The sequence below is a fragment of the Triturus cristatus genome, chromosome 12 (genome assembly GCF_964204655.1).
Source record: "Triturus cristatus chromosome 12, aTriCri1.1, whole genome shotgun sequence".
Taxonomy (NCBI): domain Eukaryota; kingdom Metazoa; phylum Chordata; class Amphibia; order Caudata; family Salamandridae; genus Triturus; species Triturus cristatus.
Genome location: NC_140595.1, coordinates 547,480,987 through 547,502,436, shown reverse-complemented (window position 1 = coordinate 547,502,436; position 21,450 = coordinate 547,480,987). Strand labels below are relative to the sequence as shown.

The window sequence follows — 21,450 nt, the reverse complement described above, 5'->3', positions numbered from 1 at the left end:
ATTCTGCAGACACCGCGGCTAGGGAAGTTAACACTAGCATCTTGCTCTGGAGACCTGCTTGGTTAAGAATTTCTGGGTTCAAGACCAGTTCAAAAATCTATCCTTAATACACCTTTTGATAAGGAACATCTCTTTGGCCCAAGCGTAGATCAAGCGATCGAGAAGATGAAAAAGGACACTGAAGTAGCCAAGTTAATGAGAGTGCTCCAGTCTCTGTCCAACAGGGGCTCCTTTCGGCTCTTTTTACAGAGGAGGGTCTAAAACCCTATCCCAGATCAGAATGCCTCAACATATAAAGGTAACAACCAGTCCTCTCTCTGCAGAGGAGGTTTTAGAGGTGGTTATAGAGGTAACAACTTCCAAGGCAGGGGTAAGGGCAACACACCTGGTAGCTTCCCTTCCCCTAATAAACCGTGACTTGCCCACGCTTCCCCTTAACTACGCCACAGCTGTCGGGGGAAGACTTCAACAATTTCTCCCCGTTTGGCAGTCCATAACTTCAGACAAATGGGTCATTGGAATCATCCAACATGGCTATTGCATGGAGCTTACCAGCAATCCCCCAAACATTCCACCTCAAACCCACAAATTGTCTCCACAACACCTACAATTGCTGCAACAAGAGGTTCATTCTCTCTTACTAAAAGGAGCAATTGAGCTTGTCCCAAAACAGTACCAGGGTTTGGGGGTCTACTCTCAGTATTTTCTCATTCCTAAAAAGGACGGTTCCCTAGGGCGTATTCTGGATCTCAGAGTTAAACCACTATATACTGTCAGAACACTTCCATATGGTGACGCTTCAACAGGTACTCCCACTTTTGCAAAGAGCAGATTTTATGTTTACTCTAGATCTAAAAGACGCATGTTTTCATGTTGTAATTCATCCGGCTCATCGCAAATACTTCAGATTTGTGATAGCATGCAAGAATTACCAGTTCAAGGTGCTTCCCTTCAGAGTGACTACAGCACCCAGAGTTTTTACCAAATGCCTGGCAGTAGTCGCCACACATCTCAGAAGACAACAGATTCACATCTTCCCCTATTTAGACGACTGGCTCATCAAAGCCAGCACTCACCAGACCTGTCTACAACACACACCGATCACAATAGATCTACTTCATCAGCTGGGGTTCACCATCAATGCCCAAAAATCTCACCTGCATCCGTCGCAGATGCAGTCGTACTTAGGAGCCACTCTAGACACAGTAAAAGCTCTAGCCTCTCCCAATGTAGCTAGAATTCGCAATACTCAGGCTATACTTCTACAATTTCAACCCAATCAAGCTTTACCTAGTTCATGCAACTGCTGGGAATGATGGCGTCTTGCATCACAATTGTACCCCATGCAGAGCTTCACATGCGTCCCCTACAATAGTGCCAGGTACGTCTGTGGAATCAGTCATTCAGCCATGGGAGCTGTTAAGAGCCCTCTTTGAAGATATATTAAATAGAAGAGATTTCACAAGCACTGCGCAAGCCACTGGATTCAAGCTGGCTTGGCTAATATGGGGTGTTCCCCCCAAAACCAGTCCCAGGATGCTGGTTTCCGGTCCAGGGAGGTTCTGGCTAGACTGTTCCCATGACGAGCAGGGTCAAGACTGATATGCATATGGCTGGGTCCAAACTGGGGTGGTGTGGTTAGTAAAAGAACTATGGATTAAACCCAGATCTTTGTGACTGGGGGTGAATGTTTGCATTGTTCAGCATTCCGTCTATCATTTGTTCCTTCTGCTTTTATATTTAGTAGTGGCTTGGGAGTATAGCTATTTCTAATTTCTGTGTGATCAACAGCAAAAAAGGCTTTCCATAGTAGTACTGAGGGAGGGGCTTTAGCTCCATCCTCCTGTTGATTATTTTGAGTACAGCATCTGATTGGGCAGAAGCCATGTGCTTCCACTACAGGAAAATGATTGTTTTGCACTTTCTGCCTGTGGTAATGCGTATGACCAATGCAGCAAGACTGAGATGGTTGTGGTGACGAGCCAAAGACCAAGGCTAATGGTCTGAACTATTTATGATGAAAAGGCATGACAAAGCAATATGCCTCATATATGTATTGTGTAAAGCACATATTAAAGCAAATAGGCATTTAGGGGTGAATTGTTTTTGATTGTGTTAAAGCCTATAGAGAGGTATTTGGTTACATCGACTTTCACGCCTTCTGACAAACTCTGTGATATTTGTGAACATCTCTTAGAAGTAGTTGCATGTGGTTTTGCCAGCTGTACTTTCTATGCATTAGCAATTGTATGACTGTATGATGGTTGTCTTGTGCAAAAGGTTATAGAAGTAGGGATGAATTGGTTTTGGTGACACTTCAAAGATAAAGGCTGTAGGCCTGATTAGCTCATTGGGAAAAATTATGTCTGATGCCATAAGTCAGACCTGTTTATTATGAAAAGCAGGCTTATGTATTGTGCAAAACATATGTTAAAGCTAGTAGGCTGTTATGGGTAAATCAGTATTACTTGTAAACAGGTATTTTGTTTCGTGAAATCTCAGACAGGCAAGGGTTTTGGTGTTAGTTACTCAATTTGACAAACTGGGAGTGCAGGAGACTCATCAGAAAACAAACTCTCGCTTTATTACTCTTGTCTCTCATGAGCCCTCTTCAGCCATTGCTCTTTGAGTGTCATTCACACTTTGTATCTATACATAACCGCCTAGGGCGGTGGGTCTATAGCCCTGTGAGTGATGGCATGTTACCTGATCTCATAGGCACATCCACTTGAAAATGAGTATGCAGCAGTGTCACAGCTTGAGGGCCAGTCCATTAGTTTAACATTTCTCATTTTATGGATCCCTTTTTATTTCTTTCCTTTTCTAGTTTTTTTTTTTTTTTTACTACTGCCACGCCAATCGCTTGTCTTTCATTTTGTCTATAGAGTGGCAGATTTCATTTCATCTACAGGGTGGCCACAGGTTCTAAACCAGCCACCATCTTGCAGTGGCATAATTCACAATATACTAATGGGGCTAGTACGTGCTCAACCTAATGTTTATCCTAGTGTAATCAAGATGTCCCGTGCTTCCTGGGTGTCACTCCCTGAATCCGAGTGAGTCAAATGAAAACTGGCTGCATCCCCACTGGCGTGGTGTATGTCCCCAAGGCACTGGTATAATGACCTCTGAAATGAGGTGTAATCCTTTCAATCAAAATGTAAATCACATCAAGAACAACTGTTTCGCTGAAGTTTCATTTCTTCTTTCTCCATATCGGTTCATTTATGTGGGTAGTTTAAACACTACATGTCCCAACATGCATTTCATTGGTCCCGATGCATTTCGGCCAACATTGCCTTCGTCTGGGGACAATTCATGATTAGGTGAAATATAGTTTCAAAGATCAGGACGGGGGTGGCGCCCATCCAACTGGGATGCATCTGACTATACCTCATTTCAGAGGTCATTATACCAGTGCTTTGGGGACATACCTCACCTCAGTGGGCATGCAACCATAATTCACAATGTATCATTATTATACAATTCCAAGATGGCCCCATGATGCTTGACGCATGGTTACCATTTTGGAATTTCAGTACAATATACACCACATACAAAAAAGCCATTGCAAGATGGCCACCCACTACTATGTTTAATTATTTTTAAATGCAAGCATGTGTCTGCCACGTTTCAGTGGAAAATAATTACAATGGCACCAATATACAATCCATGTGTTCTGGAACGTAACAAGTGCATGTGTTCAGTATTCTCATTAGATGTACATGAATTGGACCTTCTCCTGGTCTCCTCCTTAAGTGTAAATAACTACATTAAAGTAGCTTCCAACAGAATCAATTATTGATTATAATGTTTTAGTGGGAACATGTTTTCAGTTTCTGACCTTTAATCTTTTAATTTAGCTTGCATATAATTGTTGAATTTTTGAGTGGGTTTCCTTGTGGATCGATGTGGTAAGTGCAGGAATGAGTCACTGGGGGAAAGAATGGATTAATGAATGAAAGAATGAATGACAAAGTGCATGTATGGTGTTTTTTAGTGCCTAAACTCACTAGTGACCGAAAAGGCACTTTCATTTATAAGCCAAATCTAATGTCATTGCCAACTCATATTTAACACTTGGTTCTGAATTGTGTGTAGTTACTGTACTGACATGGGCTTGTTTATTTTACTTTAACTACAGTTCATGCCGGTCCATGTTCCTACCAAAGAAGAGATAAAAGATTCTATTCTGTTTGCAAACAACGTCCGTTCAGAAATGGCAACGTACGTACGTGTACATGTTTAGTAATTTTTTTTAAGGAAGCTAGCAATGCTTAGATTGTGTAATTTCTTAAATGATCTTAGTCCACAATAATTATTTGAAGTGTTGACCAATGAAAAAAGGAAAAATATGAAGTTCACCTTTTCAAATGTTTAAAAGCTAAACACACTATTGTTCAGGTAATGTGGCTATATCAATCAAAGGACATAATTTTAGATTTCAACGGGCTAGTTACTCCGTCACAAACGTGAGTCGTCCGCCTTAGTTCGAGTGTATTCTATCCAGTGGCATTTGTAACACTGCGGACTGAATATCTGTTATGCTTGTGAGGGAGCAACCCATGCGCCCAACTCTAAATCAGGCCCTCAGTTCTAAAATCGTTTAGACTTGGGTGGTGCACATGCATACAGAAATTATACTTGAGAATAGAACAATGTCAAGTGCAGCTTGGTGTGAACTAGATGGTCAGATATGTCTTGATCTGTAGAAGCATAGAATGATAAGAAGGCATACTTTCTTTTGGTGTGTAAGTAGAGTACTTGTATAGCATGCACCCAACTGGGAAGCAGTGGAGCACTCAACAGAAAGACGAAACCCTAATAAGTCAAAAAGTCTTAACCGAGGCATAGAGAAAGCGGTTACTTAATGGGTGAGGTGATATTTTTTTTATAAAGAGACGTGTCTTTAGTTTATCTCCAATGAATTCCATAAGGTTGGTTCTCCTATCTGCTCCTGACCTTATACAAATCTCTAATTCTACTTTTCCCAGGGACTCCGCTTCAACCAGCCTGGGCCACCTTTCCCTAATGTTCTACCATCACTAGCTTGTGAAGTGACTAATATGATAACATGCCAGCCTAACGCTCGCATTTCTAACCCCGGATGGAACCAAACATTCTGCACCATTAGAACATTCCCAGGCACCAGACTTGATTTGTAAGATTTCCTATCATAGCCCCTGTGTGGTGGTAGGTGGCGCTGCTCAGCTCCATGTCAACTCTGCTCTGCCCTAGAATTGTCAATTTGAGCCTCTGTAAGCGCCACCCAAGCGCACGGACGTCAGTTCCTTTATTTTTGCATCTTTATATGCAGCGAATTCAGAGCTAGCGCCTAACTTTTTCTCATCGGTTTAAAAGCTTTCTCTCTGAACATTTCCTTCCAGTGTGCAAGGAAATATGTCCCCTTCTAAAACAACAGGGCCTGAGCCTTGGAGAGTGTCCCAAATAAATGTCTGTGACAGAACCCTGTGAAGTATATAAGTCAAGGACATAGACCCATTCTGGCTCTGGGGCAGGTCCTGCTACAGGGCGTCATGATCCAAATCTTCAGGTAAGTCTCAATCCACGAAGAAATTCAAGGAGCAGCCCTTAAACCGGCCTTTCCATTCTCTCTCCAAGAAGTCACGAGGAAATTAAGGTGCCCCGTGGTATAGCTGTTGATCCCCTACTGAGGAGCCAATTCCACAGGAGACCCTCCATCATATCAACCTGCTGGAGTTGCGGGCCATTTGCTTAGCGGTTAAGGGTTCCTACTGTCCATCAAGGGAAGGTTGGTTCAGGTCATCATGGACAACAGCACTGTGATGTGGTATTGCAACAAGCACGGTGGGGTGGATTCTTGGGCTCTGGCAAGAGACTCTGGGCTTCTGGGCCTTGCTGAATCAGCAGGACAACACTCTGATTGTACACCACCTGGTAGTACCTGTAAACGTCAGGGCAGATTAACTCAGCCAGCGACGCCTAGTGGATCACAAATGGCAGCTACACCCAGAGGTGGTGCAGGGCGTCTTCTAAAAATAGGGAGAGCCCTGGCTCTATCTCTTCACCACTGCCGAGGAAGCACAGTGTGAACGCTTTAGTGTGTTGGAGTTCCCAAGAAGGCTATCTGTCAGAGATGCATTTCACATACAGCAGTGTTTAACGCTTTGGCTTTTGTTGAACCATACTTAATCATTACAAGTTTGATGATTTTAAGAGCAAAATACACAAAAATATGGAAGCAAACATTCCTCAAATACTCCAATGATTAAATATTGTATTTGATTTACAAACCAATATTTAAAAAATCAAAATTGTAATTTTATTGTCACGGTTGAAGCTGTAAAAAGCTCCTTTGAGCTCCTCAGTCTGAGGATACCAACTTCATCCAGCACCGGGACACTCGATCGAGTAGCTGTGCGCTTTATAAGTACCTAGATAACATAACATATTTGGCCTCCAATTTTTAATTCCTTCACATTTACGGAATGTTTAAATGTTCGAAATTTTATTTATTTTAAATTTTATATTTTGCTTCTTTATTTATGAACTTTAGGAATCGGGTAATATTATTTAATTTTCTAAACTGTTACGTCCCCCTGACTAGGCGTTGTGGACCCCTAAGGGGCCCCGGACCATAGGTTAAGAACTGCTTGCCTAAAGTGCAGCACAGAACTCTTGTATGCATTCCAGCTGCTACCTGGCCTACCTCGAGTTCTGCAGAAGATTAAGAATGACTAGACCGAAGTCATCTTAGTGACTCCTAATTGGCACATGAGAGTGTAGTACCCAGAACCTCTAGACTTGAGCATCTGTCCTCTGATCAGGCTGCCCCTTCTGGAGAATATTCAGTTGCAGCAGCATGGCATGGTCTTTCACCTGGGCCTTTGCAATTGGCACCTCAATGTGCAGAGATTAAGTGGTAGCAGTTGACTTCATTCCATCTACCTTCTGAAGTAGTGGATGTCGTTCTAGTGGCCAGGAGTCCTAAATAATCTGTTAGCACCAGGCTGAGACATGTTTGTGGCTTGGTGTGGCACCCGTAACATGGACTTGTTGCAAGCTAACCGACTGATGAGGTACTGTTTGATCTGCCTTTTCCCCAGCAACGAATTTCAGTGGGCACTGTTAAAGGTTATTTTTCCGCCCTTTCGGCTTTTTTGTGTTTGCCGACCAACGATCCTCATTCAAATAACCTGTGGTCCTTAATTTTCCTAGAGGTTTGTTCCACATGTTTCCTACTAAACGTTTAGGGATGCTGCAGTGGGACATTAACGTGGTCCTTAATTTCCTCATGTATACTCTTGTGCAGATGCACAGTTGTTCCCTACATCTCCTGACACTGAAGACTGTCTTTATTTTTACGATATTCTCAGCTCGTTGTGTGAGTGTGCTTCGAGCTCTTTCAGTGCAGTTGCCCTACACCCCTTCTTTCTGGGCAAAATGGTGCGCAGGACTAGAGTGGTTTTTCGCCCTACAGTTATGAAATCCTTTCATATTGGACACTCCATAACTCATCCCTCTAAAATGGAGGTGAGACTTCATCCTGTGGGCCCCTAAAGAGTTTGGCGACTTCTACATCAATCAAACCAAAGGCCCCCACGTGGATTATCAACTCTTCGTGGGGTTCTCCGCAGCACAGAAAGGCAAAGTGATGGAGAAACAGACTTTCTCCATATAGATAGCTCTCTGCATCAAGATCTACTATGCAATGGCAAAAAGCAGCTACAAGAAGAGTTGAGGGCCCATTCCCCTAGTGCATGTCCTGGATATTTGCAAGGCTGCACCATGGGCATCAATGCACACACACACACAAAACATTACTTCCATTATAGCCAAGTCCATCTGTAAGGGCATTTTGGCCGTTCAGTCCTGCAGGACATTTTGGTCTGAGAAATTCCAGAGACCCGCCAGTGAGGTGCTGCTTTAGTATTTACCCTAAAAGTGACAAATCTGCAGTTAGAAGTATCTGTCAGAAAAACAAATTACTTACTTTCAGTAATGCTCTTTCTGGTGCATACTGTAGGATACCCTCCTGGGCTGATGCACGCCAAACACATACATATAAACTTCAGATTCGTCACCGCCCTCCTTCCTCCCCATTCTGTGGAATGGACTCTTCCATCTAAAAAGGTCCCAATATAGAGTTCTGCACATTGACACAGACAATTCTTTTTTTGGCTCCATGTCTGTAGCGTGGGCGATATTCAGAAAGAAACTGACATCCGCGTGCTTAGGGGGCATCTATATGTGTCTCCAATCATCACTTCCACAGTCTATGTGGAGCCACATCACACCATCTATGGTTACACAGGGGCTGTGCTGAAAAATCTTATGGATCCCATCTGGCGCCTGGGGATATTCTGGATGTAAAGATTATGCAGTTATATAGAGTATCCTCTAGAAAGAGCATTACCAAAGGTAAGTAACTATTTCTTAATTTGCACAATCCAATCATTCCCCCTGTGTTAGAACTGTCAGCCTTAGGGTGATCTTACTCCTCCTGACTGGGTGAGGGGCAGCAAAGTTAATAATTACAATGGGCTGTACAACTTGGTTCTCAGGGAGCACGTGCTCAATATTTGTTTTACCGAGCTGCGCCAGCACCTAGTGCACAGCTAGCTGATGGACCCCAGGAAGCTTGCTAAGAATGCAGACCTCTGGGCCAGCACCAAAATGTGCAAAAGTTCTGGGGGGACTTCCAAATGGGTAGTGAGGGATCCCATCACAAGAAAGAAGGGGAAGTAAATCTTTAAAATAAGGAGTTCTCAACCGGCCCACAAAATAATTCACAAGGCAACAGCAGTAACCAGTCCCAATCTGAGAAAAAGAAGAAAGGGTTTTTGGATTAACAGGCAGAGAGGTTTTTTGTACTGAGTGCTAGAAGTATGAGTACTCCAAGGGAGACACCAAATGTCCCATGAGGGCACAGCCCCCAGCAGTGGGCAGAGACCTGGGTTGGCTAGTTCAGTGTCCCTGGTGGATAAGGAGATAATAATAACAAAAGCTCATATGCCTGCCTATTGTTCCAAGTGTAGGTAGTGGGTCACCATCTGTGGGCAACAGGAGGAAGCTCTGAGGAACACAGGGGCCAACATGACTAATGTGCGGTGTCAGCTGGTGTCCTCAGAGCACATTCTCCCTACCACATTCCAGCAAGTCATAGTTTCAGTGACTCTGGTTCTCTTTGAGTAGGGGTATCTAAGGTTGTCTAAAGATTCTGTTGGGCAGTGACTTCCAGCACACTCTGGAAAGAGGTAGTGCTCAAGTCACACTTGGAGCCGTTGACATTGTCTGAATGGGTCTTTATGACCACGAGGTCCATGGCTGCCCAGGAAGGAAGTCCAGGGAGGCGGCAGCCTCAAAGAAAATGGTCCAGGCAGCTGCCAGGAAGTATAAGGGCAAGGGGTGCGGGAAACCATCCCCTGACGTTCCTGCAGTCCAGGTTGACCAGGCACCTGAGGAGGATGCCCCGGATTTTTTTTTTTTGTGTGCCCATTATATACTTAAGTACCTATAGTTATTGTAGATCTCTCTGTTTCCATTTAATCTGTTGGAAAAGTGTAAAATGAAGGTTCGGATTCTTTTTATATGTGTTTGGGGCTTTATTGTGAGCTCGTAAATAATGGCAACAGATTGACTTGACGATTTCTAAATGACGTCGTCTCCTCATATTACGATCCAGCATAATTATTTCAGAAAACAACTGATTAACATCCATGTGCTGAACAAAACATATGATTGACTGCCATCTGGTGGTACAATATGTTTAAGCAGTGTGATCTAAAATCCGCGTGATTTCTTCCCGACAGTCTATCCTAATCTATTGAAAGTTTAATTGATCGCTAACAAGCTTGAACGTATTCTTTACAGCGTCTTTAAAATGAATGGGAGCTCTTATGAAAGAAAGTACCCATAATGTACTACTATAGCAATGGTGAGTTATTCTCAGGTTTTTCTTATCTTTTTTTAGAGCGTTGGACGTGCCTGTCACAGATCATACTTTTGAAGATTGCAGGCTGATGATTTCAGCTGGGGAACTGACATTACCGATGGAAGCTGGTTTGGTGGAATTTACCAAGATAAGCAGGAAACTGAAGTAAGATCATAGTGTCTGCTTTTTAATTTGTATTGAGCGTTTATCAATGCAGATTTCAAATGCGTAAACACCGTGGTGGGCCTGATTAACAAAGAGCCAGCTCTGAAAGCCAGAAAGTTACCTTCGAATGACTGCTTTATATCTGGAGTACACTCCCATACTTTTTGTCGCGAATAACAGGAATAGTCATGGAAATTCCCTCCAGTGGCAGATATCCAGGACTATGCACATGCGTAAAATGTACCTATTTGGGATTTATATTAGATGCTTAATGCTGGATACTGCAAAATTAACGCACATTTGCATATTTAAACTTTATTTTTACTCTTCTGTGGGGAAACGTCTTTAACTACATACCAGTTAAATATGGCAGTGAACCTTTCCGATCCGTGCCTTAGAAATGCACTCTTGCTGGACTATATTTGCATTTGTTTTGAGGATTAAATATTACTTGGCATGGATTTGTGTATAAATAAACAAGCGCACACGGTTTTGGGTGTTCACCAATGTTTGCTACCCAGGAGTTCCCAGTATCCTCACAACTATTTAATGTACAAATGCAAAAAATGCCACTATCATGGCAGATTTTGTGCTTTGCCAAATGCACTTAGTTACCATAAAATGTCACTAGTCTTGATTCTCTGAACAGGGATACAGAATTCGCTTGCATAAAACTGTCATTTCTCTTGGATACTTCTAACCGCTGATTCATTACCTTTTGCCTTTCCCTGAGTGCCAGTCTAGGTCTTGAAACTTTTCAGAAACCAACCCTGTGTGTCGGTGGGTGGTGCCATTGGAACCCACAGCAGTCTCATCCCGCCTCTGAAAATGATGGCACAGAGCCATACATAGGTGTCACCCGTTGTGCACTGATATAACTTCCTTTTTTTCATGCCTTATGACCCCGATCCTAACTCTGCTTCTTAAATTTTGTTGCTCTTTTACCGACCTCCAAAATGTTTTTTTAACAGTGTGCTAGGTAAAGTTTCTCCCTGCGAAGACCACATGTTTTAAGCCATGTCGCGTCTGCGGTAAAGCAGATGTCGGTTATGTACTCACATGATGTCTGCCTTTGGGGCTCAGTTTCCAACATAATTCTAAGTCGGGCAACAAATGATCTCTCATGAAGCCGAAGGCCATCCAGGTGCAGGAGGTGAAGCTGTATGTCATAGAGCATTATAAACTAGGCCAGCCACCCTCCAAGTCCCACGCCGTCTCCCTTTCCAAGGCCAGGTACTAGTCCATGTAGCTGTCCTCGGTAAGTCCAAGATGAAGTCGAACAACAAGTCTTGGTGCAAGCACAAGAAACCCAAGCTGGATTTGGCTTGCCGCTGCTCCCTTTCCAAAGAGCGATTTGTACAGTTTGACTCCAAAATGCATTGTAACTACTTACTATTGTAGTAGCCAACTAAGTGTCAGACCTGAATTGTTTTGGGCATATGAGCAGAACTGCCTAATGTGTTCTGTTTGGTTATTGTGTGGTATTTGTAATGTGTATTGTTGGGAGCATTGTGATAGCCAACTATAGAGAATATCTTCAGTGTTGGATACAAATAAACCGCTCTGTCTCGCTTGTTCTATTGTGCATAAAACATAGAATAATTCATATGTAAAACATAGGATACCAAAAGAAATATAACATAAAATAATACTGATGCTACTAATAATGATAATAGCAAGAAAACAGAGAATAATTGAGATGCTATATTAGAATCCCTTTGACCTAAGAACAGGGCATAGGTGATGAGGCTTTGATGGTGGAACTGGTCTCCCATGATACTCTTCGGCTGAAGCAGTTCTGGGCCTATGCAGAGCTTGTATCAAGAAATAAATAAATATCTTCCAACAGGGAATGTAATAACTAGCTCTTAGGAAACAAGCTTCAGTTTTGGTGTTAAACTCTTCAGAGCCAGGTTAGGCATCATGGGGACTCAAGTGAGAAGCACAAGTTGGTAGAATGTGGCTGAGACAGATTCTTAGAAGGATGAGAGTCGAGAATTAAACAGAGTTGTATAAATAATGTAAGAGCTTCAAACACGTCTTCCCCTCAAACCAAATCCTACGTTAGCTTTTCGTGACGTGTAACCCTGGGTTAGCCGCCACAATCCTCATTTAACCCTCCACACCTGACACAAGTGCAGACCTATCTCTTAAGAGACATAGAGCTTGGGGGGGTTGGCCATCAACATCAAATATGTCTCTTTGTCAACATAAAACATACAGATTGAAACATTACTTAGCATATTCGTGCTTCAGGAGACACAGAACTTTCAGACTCGGACCCTCTACTGCAGATTTAGGCTCGTGTCCCAGACTGGTGAGCTATAATTCAGGTGTTTTAGGTTAGACAGACTGGAATTCTAAAAAGCAGAGCAATGACAAGTTATGTGGCGGGGCCAACTTTGGGTTTAAACAGCAGAGCTAAACCTCACAAGTAGGGCTTGACTTCCCACTGCATATCTATCCCCACAGATAGGAAAACGCATAGATTTAGGCCTGACTAGCAGAGCTAACTTCAGTTTATGTGGATCTTTCAATAGTGTGCTTTACAGAACATACTTATTTGCTATGTTGCGCAGTTTTTGTCGACAGATTTTAAGACATCAGAGTTGTATCTCAGGTTCAATAACCTTTACAGGTTCAGACATCATGAAGCAGAGTGGTCTTTGGTGTAACACAAAACATGATAGTCTTGCCTGTCCTGCACCACAGAATTATGTCTCTAGCTTAATCCTGCATACAGGTTTAGACCTCATTAAAATATGGCCCTCAGATAGCATAGAGTTTACAAACCCAGGCCGCATAGTTACTCCTCAAATACACAAAGCATTCTCAGCATGCCCCCCCCCCCCCTTACTCAAAACCTTGAGTAAAGTTCTACCCCTTCTTCTTGTCTAAGGTAAATGTATGGTCATTCAAGCAGCCATCTCTTCCAGGCGGGATTGTGATAATGCGCTCTACTTTGGGCAGACACAAAAGATCTCATCCTCCGTCTTTCAGTTATTGGTAATTTGTCCGCCCACCAGCTCTTAGGCCTGCCTCACCAGTCCTCTATTATAAACTATCTGGCTAGGCTACACTGCCTTTTGTTGATAAAGAGTGATATGTTCAAGTCTCTGTTTTAAATAAAGCTGTGTTTCACCATGGACACATATTCAGGCCTTACACTTTACACTCTGCCTCTCAGCCACTCTTGGTAGTTCATAGTTATTGGAGTGGTCACTCTAGTGATTGTACCTTTTTACTCAAAGTGTTGATTCTGTGGAATGATCTATCAGTCGCCTCTCATTCTAATCCCAGTATGTTTGACATTCTGTGTACTTGTTTTTGGTCTGACCAAGAACGAGGACACCATTTGGTAACATTGTGCTTTCTAAAAAGCAGAATAACTCATTGAACAGACTCAGGCCTGTGACCTTATGGCTAATCTGGTTACACAGCTTAGACAGTTTGAGGACTTATTCAACAGGGCTGTCCATTAGTTTATGTTGTTCCTATCACATGACTTATTCAGACTTGCTCTAAATCAACCAAGAGAGTTGAAAATGATTGAGAGGTAGTAAGGGGCTGGGGTTCTTTTCACCAAAGCCCTGCCCTTGGGTTGCCCTCATTCCTTCCTGCCCTGTGTCAATAGATACTGCATTGACTCCCAGGAATTTATAGCCCACCTTGACTACCCTAAGCTTATTTGTGTCCGCTTTAAAGCACATTTTATATTTTTCTCATAGCGTAATAACATCCATCTTAGCAGTGACCCTGTCTCTGTCTGGTAATAGCGATTGGTAGAATGCAGTATTTGCAACTAATTTTATCTAAATTAATTGGATGAGAAGCCCGGCCTCTATGGTTCTTTTTCATAAAGCTGAGCAATTCTAGACCAATGTTACTGGCCCAACATGTTTCAATAGTGTTTTGTAATTCTCATTTGTAACCTGTCACTAATATTTAAGAATACATTGTATTGTATTGCAAGATTCACCTATTGCTTACTATCCCTATGTAGGGACGCTGAAGCTTTTGCTAACATGGGCAGCATGCTACTCCATGTAGGGTGTGGTTAGAAGTGTGTTGTCTTTATTTTGATCTTTTTTGGGAAGTGTTTCCATGTCATGTGTAATGCCCACCGAGGTACGGTTATTGTGTTATGAGACGCAGGACTTAGCAGTGTGATGCATGAAGGCGTGAGAGACACAGGTGCACGTTTATGGTGTCAGTAAGATGACTGCTTTGTGTAGCTCTCCAGGTCCCTTTTTGGTAGTCCTTATGTTCGCAGTCGACTGCTGGTTTATGCACTTAATTGCCCATTCTGAGATATTTTATTTGGAACTTGTGGTCCTGAGCAAGTATAGCTTAAAGGGGAAAATGGAGAGAGCTGCTGGGATGGAATTTGTTAATATCGTCCATATCTTATTGTCATTTTGTGAGATGTGAACAAGCAGTCGTAGTATGTAGCTAGTTGGCTTATGCAGTAGTGGACTACATTATAGTGCTGCGTTGGACAGAGGCATGGGGAGCGATCTCTTCATTTATTCCATAGCTATTCAGTTGGTAATGGGTGTTTCTTGCTGTTTACTGATGCAGATCTGGATGATGGGCATGACCCTTAGCAGTTTTCTTCTGAGAGTGCAAGACTGGCAGGCAGTTAAAAGGAATAGTTGCGCAGCTTGTACGAATGAACTACTATTGGCTGCCGAATGATTGAATGCTATGGTGTTAGTGTAAATGTGGTTTATGTAATGTATTGTAATGTAATTGCATTTATATAGCACTTACTGCCTCTGATAAGGCATACATCGCTCTTTGGTGACCCAACTTTTTTATGTGTAGTCTTTAAAGCTTTAGCAATGGGGGCAATGTTGTACTTTTGTGGTTGGATAGCTGGGAAGGTGCACTGTGGGGGTTGAGAATGAGCTTGCAGTGAGGATCGGGTCATGTTAAAATGATTTCTAGAGCGCATGGCTGCCGCCAAAAGGGGACTTCCCAGCGCAAGTCAAAGGTAGGACGACAGCAGTGAAAAAGAAAAGTAAGCTAGACTTTGGAGGAGAACAACCAGGTCTTTATTTGCTTGCGAATGCTTAAGTGGTTTTGAATCTTTCAAAAACTGCTAATGCCTTTCTAATATATACCTTTGCCACTTAAGCTGCAGTGTTTTTCAACACTCTATGCTATTCAGAAAGGTGCCCAGAACCGAAAAAAATACTACCGCAGTACAATCGATTTGGTAATATAGAAGCACTTGTAACATAGAAATATCACTTTACACATAGCATTACAAATGGACGGAGTACTATGATGACCTATATGATATCTCTCTGAACGGCAAACTTGGGTCTTCGTTAAGACTCCCAAGGCAGTTTCAGCCTTTGTAGAGTAATCACTATAGCTGGAATCAATCAATCAGCACATTTGAGTGCTTCTTGTCACCCGTGAGGTTATCCAGGCACTGGCAGGCTTCAGTTGATTAGCCTAAAAGCCAGGTCTTCAGGGACTTTCAGAACTCTAAGAGATGGAGAGGTCTGGAGAAGAAAGCGTAGCTTGTTCCATGTCTTCACTGCTAGGTAGGAGAATGAGCAACCTCCACATCTGCTATGTCGGATGCAGGGGGTGAGGGTTAGGGAAAGGAAAGCGGATCGTAGGTGTCTGGTAAGCTGATGGAAGTTTAGGCCGTAGTTCAAGCAGGCGGGTCCGCAGTTGTGTAGGGCCTTGTTGGGAATAGGTCATGAGCTTGAACTGACATCCTTTCTGTACAGGGAGCCAGCGGAGTTCACAGAGACGGGGAGGTGATGTGGGTTTGTCTAGGGAGGTCCAAGACAAGTTTGGCTGTGGCATTCTGTATGGTCTGTAGTCATCGAAGGAGCTGAGCTGCGATCCCTGCTTAGAAAGCGTTGCCGTAATCCAGTTGGCTGGAGATGAGGGCCTGGGTGATGGTGCGTCTAAAGATTTGGAGTAGCCATTCAAATATCCTACGAACAGGGTCGGATTGGGATTGCAATTATTCCTGGACAGTCCCAAAAAGTGGCCCACATTTTCAGATTGTGCTTTTTCATGAAACATCATTTGGTTACTCTCATTGGACTAATTTATAGAGAAATGTTTGGTAACCTAAGCATTTTAAAGCATATAAAATCAGTAAGATTGATGAAAATGAGAAGCACTGCATTCTGGCCAGGTGGGCGAGGTGAAATAAAATTGCCCAAGGGCCACAACACCTGATCTGGCTAGGGTTGCCACCTTGCCATTTTTTTACCAACATGAGCGGTATTTTAATATCCTGGTCAGTGCGAAAATTAAGAAAATCTCAGTCTGTATTTTTTTTGCTCCGATCAGTATGTATTTTAAAAAGTCAAGGTAATGTGAAAGCACTTTAAAATGTGTTCTACAACTGCTTTACTCATCCATGACTAACAGTTAAACTAAACAAAGACAGTAAAGCCATGTTCATGTTAAAAAAGAATATGGATATTTTTATATAAAGAGTACTCTCTAATTATCATGCTCTGTACCTTGCAGAATCTTATGACATGTATAAATTGCTGTCTTTCCTAATAGCTTTTTTAAAATAGTTTTACATAGGGTGAACTCGGCGCTAGGGCATTTTAACGATTTACATGAGCACCAGTAACACTACACAAGATCAAATTCATTTTTAGGTCTCGCAGACCTGCGTTGCAGCGCGCATGCGCTTCTCGCTCTGCGAGGCTTATTGTAATCGAGGAGATTTCAGAAGAGGAGTTGAAGCCTCGCCCATCATTCTTATTGGCTGGCGTTCAAAGTGTCGCCATTACTTTGTTATCTGAAAGTGAAAATATTTTACAGCTATGGAAAAAAGTTTCTCATTCTCACGCTTTTCTGTCATTTAGAGATCCTTAAATACTCTTCGCTGCAGGGTGGAGAGAGACACGGAGGTCCTGGAGCGAGAAGGGCCTTGGGGTGGGCTTGGCTAAGTGAGTAAAGAAGTGTATGAAAGCAAAAGGATTAATGAGTTAACATCGGAGCAGTGGTCTTTTCGAACAAGAGTACTTCTATGCGTTGTAAATGGGTCATTTCAATGAGAAGAAAGGAATCATTTTATTTTTCATTTATTTCTATTATATAACAAGACGGGGATGGTGCGGTCAACACACATGTCACGTTCTTTTATAAACCTACATTTTGTGATGTGCTAAGGAAGTCTGGGGGTTCGCCTGTTTGTAACCGCCCTCAAAAGTGGCGGGTAATGTAATTGTAGGACAGCAGAGGGAGATCACTTGATTTGCCCAGGATCACACAATGTACACGTAAACGTTTAAGTTAGACTCCAAGTTCACCTTGGCTAAAGAATCCACCACACGGGTCTCGTCCCCCACCGCAGGACTGGTTACTGGGGGGGGGGGGGGGCGGGGGCGGGGGTGCGGAAGGGACTAGTCCCTTCCTTGAATTCACTTTGTTGCTCCTTTTAGCTTTTATATATCCGGTTACACCATTGACACCAGAGCGGAAAAGACAAGACGGATCAGCTACTACTAATAACAAAAATATCAGCAACAATACAGAGAGCCCATCTCACATCCTTTCAGCTGTGAAGAACCACATCCAACCTTAAAGGCAAATTTCTACTAGTGTCTCTGTGAAAGCAAGGACACTCAGTGGGTTCAGACCCAACAGAAACCGTCAGGTAACGGGTACGAATACCTTCCAAGAGCGGCCAAATTTCTTTTAAGGGCGATTAAAATGAGTGCCACAAAGTGGGGTTAGCATTGCACGAAGGGCGCCACCCGCAGGCCTGGCGGTGCTTCCGGGACTGCACCATGTATGTACATTGTAGAACAAGTATTTGCAATGCAATAGGTCTCGCTTTCACGTGAGTTTTAGCTATTGGCATTATAAATCACAGTAACTTTTATTTATGTTTTGGTTTATAAAATGTAAATAAAAGGCATTGTCATTTACAATGCAAATAGCTTTACTCGCGTAAATGTGAGACCTATTGCATTGCAAATGCTTGCTGGGACTGGAACCTGGTTTCCCACTTCCAAAGTCAGCAGGTTTGACTGCAACACCACCTCCTCTCTAGTTTAATAAAAGCTTAATAAATGTTGGCTCAGAATGAGGGCTATGCAAATAGAAACACACCCTCCAGGAAAGTTTTTCCTACTTCACTCCTTCCCCAGCCCTCCATAGCCTCAGGGCGATGGCCATGCAGGAAAGGGGTCAAGAAAAAGGACACAGCTGCTGCTCCAGTGGGGGCTGAGGTGTAGATGGCCCACAGCCAGAAATCCCCGCCACAGCGAGGCCCCTGCGTACTCCCACCCTCATCCTCCACCATTGCCTGCAGGGGAGGGATCCGGGGCATGACACTGATGCTGGTCCAAGCCGGCCACACGGGGAGCTAAGGTAAGAATGGCCCAACAAATGGAGCAACACCTGGCCCCCAGTAAGGCCGATTGTCACACTTACAACCGTCACCCTCCCATCATTGCTTGAAGTGCGATGGCCTGGCAGGGCAGGAATGAAGCAGAAGCCCTTAAAAAAACCAGCCCACATGTCATCCGCAGTTACAAGCCCATCGCCCAACTGCCCAATCTGACCCTGACCACGAATGATGCAGAGAATGAAAAAGCAGGAGGAGGAGACGGAGTTGACCTGAGTCATCATGGTTAGCTTGTTGTCCAGAATGATGCCTAGGTTCTTTGCGTGGTCAGTGGGGGTTAGAGTAGGTCTGAGGGCCACCAGAATGTGTCCCATGGGGAGTTTGTGTTACCCAAAATCAGAACTTCTGTCTTGTCCGTGTTGCGCTTTAGGCCATTGTCCTTCGTCCAGTTAGCGACGTCTGTCATGCAGTTGTGGCAGTTGGTCTTGGTGGTGTCTTCGGAGAGGGAGAGGATGAGTTGTGTGTCATCGCGTAGGATATAATGTTGAGGCTGTAGGTTTTGACAATGTTGGCCAGAGGTGTCTTATGTGATGAAGAGGGTGGGGCTGAACGAGGATCCTTTGGGTACTCCACAAATGATTTACTTGGGTTCGGAAGTGAAGGTGGACTTTTTATGTTCTTCCAGTGAGGAAAGAGGCAGTCTATCCTAAGAGCAGCTCCTTTGATGCCTATGTTGTGCAGCCTTGTGATGAGTGTGTGGTGGGGGACCATATTAAAGGCTGCTGAGAGGTCTAGAAGGATCAGAACCGCAGTCTCCTGATCAAGGAGGGCTCTGATGTCGTCGGTAGCCGCTATGAGGGCTGTCTCTGTGGTGTGGGTGCTACGGAATCTGGATTGGGTGGAGTCGAATAAGAGGTTCCATTCCAAATGTGGGGAGTGTTGTTGGTTGATGGCTTTTTCTAAGATTTTGGTCAGGAACAGGAGCAGGGGGATTGGTCGGTAGTTGAGTTAGCTGGGGTCTGACAATGATTTGTTTAGTAGGGCGTTGACTTTTGTATGTTTTCAGTCCTCGGGGAAGGTGGCTGTGGCAATTGAGGTGTTGAACAAGGTGGTGAGTATGTGTCTGAATCTAGCTTCGCCTAGGTTGAGGAAATGGTGAAGACATGGGTTAGCTGGGGCCTCTGAGTGGACCGTGTTTATGAATGCGAGTTGGCTCCATTCGGTTAGTCGTATGTCTGTGGTGGGTGGGGGGGGGGGGATGGGTCGTGGTTTTGCTTGGAGATGTTGATGGACTTGGGTTCAAAGTTTCTGTAGATGTTAGCAATTTTGTAGTGGAAGACGTTTTCAAGGTTGTCACAGAGTTCCTGTGAGTGGGTAACGTTGTTTGTTGCAACTGAGGGGTTAGAGAATTCTTTGATGTTGAAGAGTTCTTTGCTGTTAATGGAGCTTGATCCAATGAATTAGGCGAAGGCCTTTTTCTTCGATTGTCTCAACTGTCTATGGTAGAGGTTGAGGACTGTCTTGAAGGCGGTCTTGTCGGTCATGTTCTTGCTGGTGCGCCATCTCCTTTCCAGTTGCTTACAGAATCGTTTAGAGGTTCTAAGGTCTTAAGTGTACCAGCTAGCCTACTTGGTGGATCTTCTGTGGGTGGTGTTGCCGATGGGAGCGATGCTCTTGGTGCAGTTGATGATCCAATTGTTGAAGTTTCAGACATTCTGGTCTGCTGGTTGAAGTTGGGGTGGATGGTGTTCAGTGCATTGATTCATGTGTCATTTGAGACTTTGCTCTAACTACGGTGGGAGGTGTTGGGCAGACTTGGGATGGAGGTCTGTGAGCTGGTGATGTTGAAGTGGACGATAAAGTGGTTGGTCCAGGAGAGTTCTGTGGTGTGGCTGTACCTGATGCAGTAGTTGGAGGTGAAGATGAGGTCTAGCGTGGGGCCTGCAGTGTGTATGGGGTCTTGGATGAGTTGGGTGAGTCCGCTGTTGTTTATGCTGTCGAGTAGTTTGTTAGTGTTGATATTGTGGTCGAGATGGAAGTTGAGGTCACCAGAGGAAACTTAGTTGTTGGAGTCTATGACAAGGGGGGGATGAGGTTGCAGAAGGCTGGACATGGTCCTGGAGGACAGTAGACGAGGGTGCCCCTGATGTAAGTTTTGCTGGCTGTTTGGTATCGGAAGTTGAAGTGTTCCATGGCTTGGGTGATGTTGTTATTTGTGGTGATGCATTGGATGGATTCCTTTCTTATGATGGCGACCCCTCTGCCAGGCTTGTAGATGCGGTCAAGGTATGTGATCTTGTATCCTTCAGTTATTGCAGTGGCGATGTCGAGCTTGGAAGTGGGGTTGAGCCAACTGGAAAGATTAATGCCGAATGATGTCAAGGTCACAAAGCCTCAAAAGTCCAGATAAGCTCCCATTACATTATCTGTGCAATCCCCTTAGTTGTGAACCTATGTATACCACAGTGTTTAATTGTGGAGCTGTGCCTGATATTAGGTGTATTTTGCTTGGTACCATAACTAACTATTTTAGGCTCTTGAAGCACTGGAACTCCAATGCCCTTCCGTGCTCGCTCTAGTGAATTGTCTGCTTTTATGCCACTTAAGTTTTATTTTCCATTATAAAGTGCTGATGCCATAGCTTGGTGACAGTTGTTAATGTAGGCTGTTATTTTATAATCTTAATGTGATTTAGGGTGCTAATTGTATTGATTTTTTTTGCAAAGCAGTTTGAACGTCATTTCATTGTTTTTAGAAATCCACATCAGATGTGTCTTACCTTTTAGTTAAGTAAGCAGCTTTTGAGGTAGGTAGTAGAGAAAAATCCCAATAGGCATTTGAATGGAAAGCCCTCTTTTGGGATCCCTGTCCAATTTCCTTCTCCAGTCTGTATACTGATCTTTACTATATAGATGATTTATAAGGGTACAACTTATATGCTGGCCTAAAATTGGCTCTGTCCATACAAGTTGGGTTTTAAACTTTTGTCTTTGTTAGACTCTGTAACATGAAATATTGG

The 21,450-nt window shown here is 43.5% G+C and overlaps 1 protein-coding gene across 2 annotated transcripts in view; it reads left to right on the top strand.

The window, feature by feature from the left end:
• The window catches only part of LPCAT2 (lysophosphatidylcholine acyltransferase 2), a 211,308-nt gene that overhangs the window by 133,601 nt on the left and 56,257 nt on the right, over nucleotides 1-21,450 (top strand). For both annotated transcript variants that reach the window (XR_014971930.1, XM_085636920.1), the window contains exons 9-10: nucleotides 4,145-4,227; nucleotides 9,956-10,081. Coding sequence is in view for 1 of the 2 variants with exons in the window: in XM_085636920.1 (XP_085493046.1) it covers nucleotides 4,145-4,227; nucleotides 9,956-10,081 (209 nt within the window). In the remaining variant the exon portion in view is untranslated. The remainder of the gene's footprint in view (nucleotides 1-4,144; nucleotides 4,228-9,955; nucleotides 10,082-21,450) is intronic.